General features: G+C 41.3%; 1 protein-coding gene across 1 annotated transcript; it reads right to left on the bottom strand.

Moving 5' to 3' along the window:
* Nucleotides 1-1517: 1517 nt before the first annotated feature.
* LOC148854026 (putative strigolactone esterase DAD2) lies at nt 1518-2486 on the bottom strand. Its single transcript, XM_088984821.1, has 2 exons — nt 2194-2486; nt 1518-2013 (listed from the first exon to the last, which is right to left on the bottom strand). Exons 1-2 carry the CDS (start codon nt 2484-2486, stop codon nt 1518-1520), a joined length of 789 nt encoding a protein of 262 aa, XP_088840947.1.
* Nucleotides 2487-3760: the final 1274 nt, after the last annotated feature.

Below are 3760 nucleotides of genomic sequence, written 5' to 3'. Positions count from 1 at the left end.
ATATGACCAGACGAGACTAAATAAAATGAGATAAATCTGATCTATCCCATATCACGAATAATATCCTTTTGCTGTATTTGGTTTGAGAAAAACAGAGAGTTGGAAAAGGTTCACAATTAATTTCATAAATTTTGTTAAGAACTTTTCCACTAATCTCTCATTTCTTATTTTCTACTAAATCATTGGTTAAGGTGGAAATGCCTGACTTCAATCTGATTCCAATCGAAAATCCGATTAAAGCTAACGCAATCATGACGTGATAGGGTTCATTAAAGTGGGTTGTAACCGGCCCATTGCAATATTAGCTAGTTAATGAGCTAAGTGCTTGTTCCTGCTGATATGCAAATCATGGTTTTTAAAATCGGATCGAAACCAGATGGTTATGTGATTAGTTCTGTTTTTTTTTTTTTTCTACAAGCAGATTTTTATTAAAAAACATTGATTTAATCAACAAACTGTTGATCCGAGCAATTGAATTATTCGAACCATTCAAACCTTTCATCCGTTTTGACTTTTTATTTTTTCTCAGAATTGATTGACCATTCAACCTGGGAACTAGACCCCTGATCAATTCGTTTTGCGAGTCAATTTTAAAAACCTTGATGCAAACAACCTACGTACATACTTCAAAGAGTCCAAGAAATAGAGCATGTAGTCAAAGTAATGCACTTTGGGTGGACCTTCTGCATTCTTTGATTTATGTTTTAGCACTTGATATCCTGATTTACTGCTGTTCTGAGTCTTGTACTTAGAATGATCAATTATTGAACGGATATCCGAGATCGGCCACGTTGAAGTGTATACTTTTATTAAGCAAGGATTAATTGAACAAACGGAATCGGATGCAATAGAGACAAAATCAGCCCCCCACAATATTGTTCCCCGTAACGTCCCACGACACATTCCGGCCGGGTATTGGTAACATTTCCCGATAGTAATTTCAGATAAATATCGGGAGATGTTTCCAATATACGGCGGAGATGTGTTTGTGATGACGTCCTAACTATAATATAGTAAAGACGTTCAATGAATACCTGAACAAGTGTTTCAAGTCTAAGCGAGGGTAATGGTTGCCAGAATATTCTGACAATATAGTATAATATTAAAATTTATACTATATTGTCAGAATCCAGTTGGCGTGTTTAAAATTACAAACACATGTTGGCGTGTTTAAAATTTATTAACCTTACGGACGTTAGTTAAAGAATCCAGTTGAACGGACACAAAAACATAAGAAGAAGAATTAAAACCAACCCCGGAAATTACAAACACATGTTGGCGTGTTTAAAATTTATTAACCTTAACGGACGTTAGTTAAAGAATCCAGTTGAACGGACACAAAAACATAAGAAGAAGAATTAAAACCAACCCCGGAAATGGTTGCTCATTCTTGTCATCAAAACCAACGCCGATGATTCTACCAACAACATCAAGCAGCAACAGAGGGGCCGTCGGCTGTCGGAAATGATATCTCAGTCTTGTCATCAAAACCAACGCCGATGACTCTACCAACAACATCAAGCAGCAACAGAGGTACCGTCGGCTGCCGGAAATAATAGATCAGTCTTGTCATCAAAACTAACGCCGATGACTCTACCAACAGGCAACAACATCAAGCAGCAACAAGGGGCCGTCAGCTGCGGGTAGTACCCATCGTTTTCAATGATTTCCGGTGTCGATTCGCCCTTGATCTTGCTCTGCATGTAGCGAACGACGGATATCGGAATTACAGAGTCGTGCGAAGTCTGAACGATGGTGCATGGGACCTGAACCCTCTCCAGCACATCTCGTACACCGCTCAGGAAGATAGTTTTAGCCAATGAAAGCGCAATTTCTGGCCTCATTCTTCCCAAACATTTCTCATACTTCTCCAAGGCCAGAGGGTGTTCTTCATCTATGAGAAGACGGGCGGATTTTGGAACCCAAGAGCTGAAGTTGGACTCTATGGTAATGAGCATTTGCTCAACAACTGATCTCTCGAATCCTCCTTCGTAGTCTTGTGCATTCAAGTAACTAAGATCAACACAAAGAGAAAAAAAAAAAAAACAAAACTTAATCTGAGAGAGAGAGAGAGAGAGAGAGAGAGAGAGAGAGAGAGTGAGCGAGAGGATATTTATCTGGGAGAAGCTCCAAGAAGTATTAACCTCTTGAATAGATCGGGTCTTTTAGTGGACGCAACACATCCTATCATACCTCACACAGAGTGCCCAATAAATACAAAGGAGCTCAAGTTCAGCTCCTATATCTGAGCATGAGATCGTTGGCAAAAGCATCAAATGGTGAATATCTATCAGGGTCGAAGAGGTTGAGATGGGCCACGGCGCCTGAAAAAGCACCAGTCGAAGACTAAGACACAGCAACGTTGAACTAGGTATGGAAGGATTCTGTTCCATACAGACTGATCTCCTCCAATACCCATGTGCAAGAATGACAGTTTCTTTGCCAGAACCCATGATTCTTGCGTTCATGGCGGCAAAGACGGTCATCTTCTCAAGAAAAAAGAAGAAGAAGAAGAGGAAGAGGAGGAGGAGGAGGAGGAAGAGAACGCATCAACTTGATTTCGTGCCGCCGCCAATGGCTTCTGTGTTCAGTGAGATTGTCGATCGCAGGTGGATGCTTCTGGGCTAGGGGTTGGCGGAGGAAAGTATGGGAAGAAGAATAGTGTAAGGTGTGTTTTATGTTTTTGTCTTTTTGTGTCCGGTTCAACCGGATTCTTTAACCAACGGATAAACGTCCGTTGAACTGTAAATTTTAAACACGCTGATGTAGGCGTTTGTGATTGGCGGGTTCACGTGTCCAGTGCACAGAAAGCGGTCTCTGTCCGGATCGTCTGTCCCTGCCAATAAGGAGTATCCACGGCACCACTTCATTCCAAATTCAAAATTAACATAGTCAAGTACTTAACGGCAATCGCAACTCAAAAGTCAAAACTTATCAAATTTTGTTAACCCGCTTAAATTTGAAACTCAAGAAATACATCTCCTTCCTCTTCCGCGCCCCCCCAACCACGGTACATTCGTCTGCTGCAACAGCCGGCTCTCAAGTCTCAATTGCCGTTCATTCCCCATCTCAAGCCGCCCCCCTCTCTCTGTTCCTCTTTTTCCTTCATTCCCCTCCCCCACTCTCTCTCTCTCCACAAACTTTGTTTCTTTATTCTTCCCTCTCGTCTCTCATCCCCGGCATTTCAAACATGCTTTAGTCGTAGGGCTGCTTCCTTCGAGTTGAATCGTAATTGAACAAAGCAGTTTGAGGTCCCACGAGCTTTTTCTAGAAGTTTATTCTCAGAACAAATGAGTTGTCTACTCCGACCAAAGTCTTTGGCGGTGGTTCTGTTTTTTGGTTTTTTTATATCCCTCACTCGGCCTTCTACCCTGTGCAACTCTCTCCCACAATGAACCACCTGCTCCAGAGCACAACTGAGTCCTGTTGGCGATGCATGTGAAAACAAATTACAAAACAAGTGGTATCTACCCCAAGTTCAATCGTGAATGGCGGCCTTTCTCTACAGAAAAACGACATGGCTTGATGTGGGAAACCAGCAAAATTGATCCAGTTGAGTGGTAATCAAGTTAACTTATCAGAGTAAAGGGATGAATTTGAAACAGTCAATTACTCGGCAAGTTTTAACTAGTTTTCTTCCAAGTTTTTTTCACTGGAGTCAAAAACATAACCATCTTTAATTAACTCGTTTTAAGCAATAATTGTTAGTCCCTCATCATTCTAACAGCAGACTGATAGAGGGCACATAAAACACTTGACT

This window comes from Nelumbo lutea, chromosome 4 (genome assembly GCF_056320005.1).
Source record: "Nelumbo lutea isolate HS-2025 chromosome 4, American lotus-T2T, whole genome shotgun sequence".
In the NCBI taxonomy this organism is placed as follows: domain Eukaryota; kingdom Viridiplantae; phylum Streptophyta; class Magnoliopsida; order Proteales; family Nelumbonaceae; genus Nelumbo; species Nelumbo lutea.
This window is presented reverse-complemented; position numbering and strand designations above follow the sequence as displayed.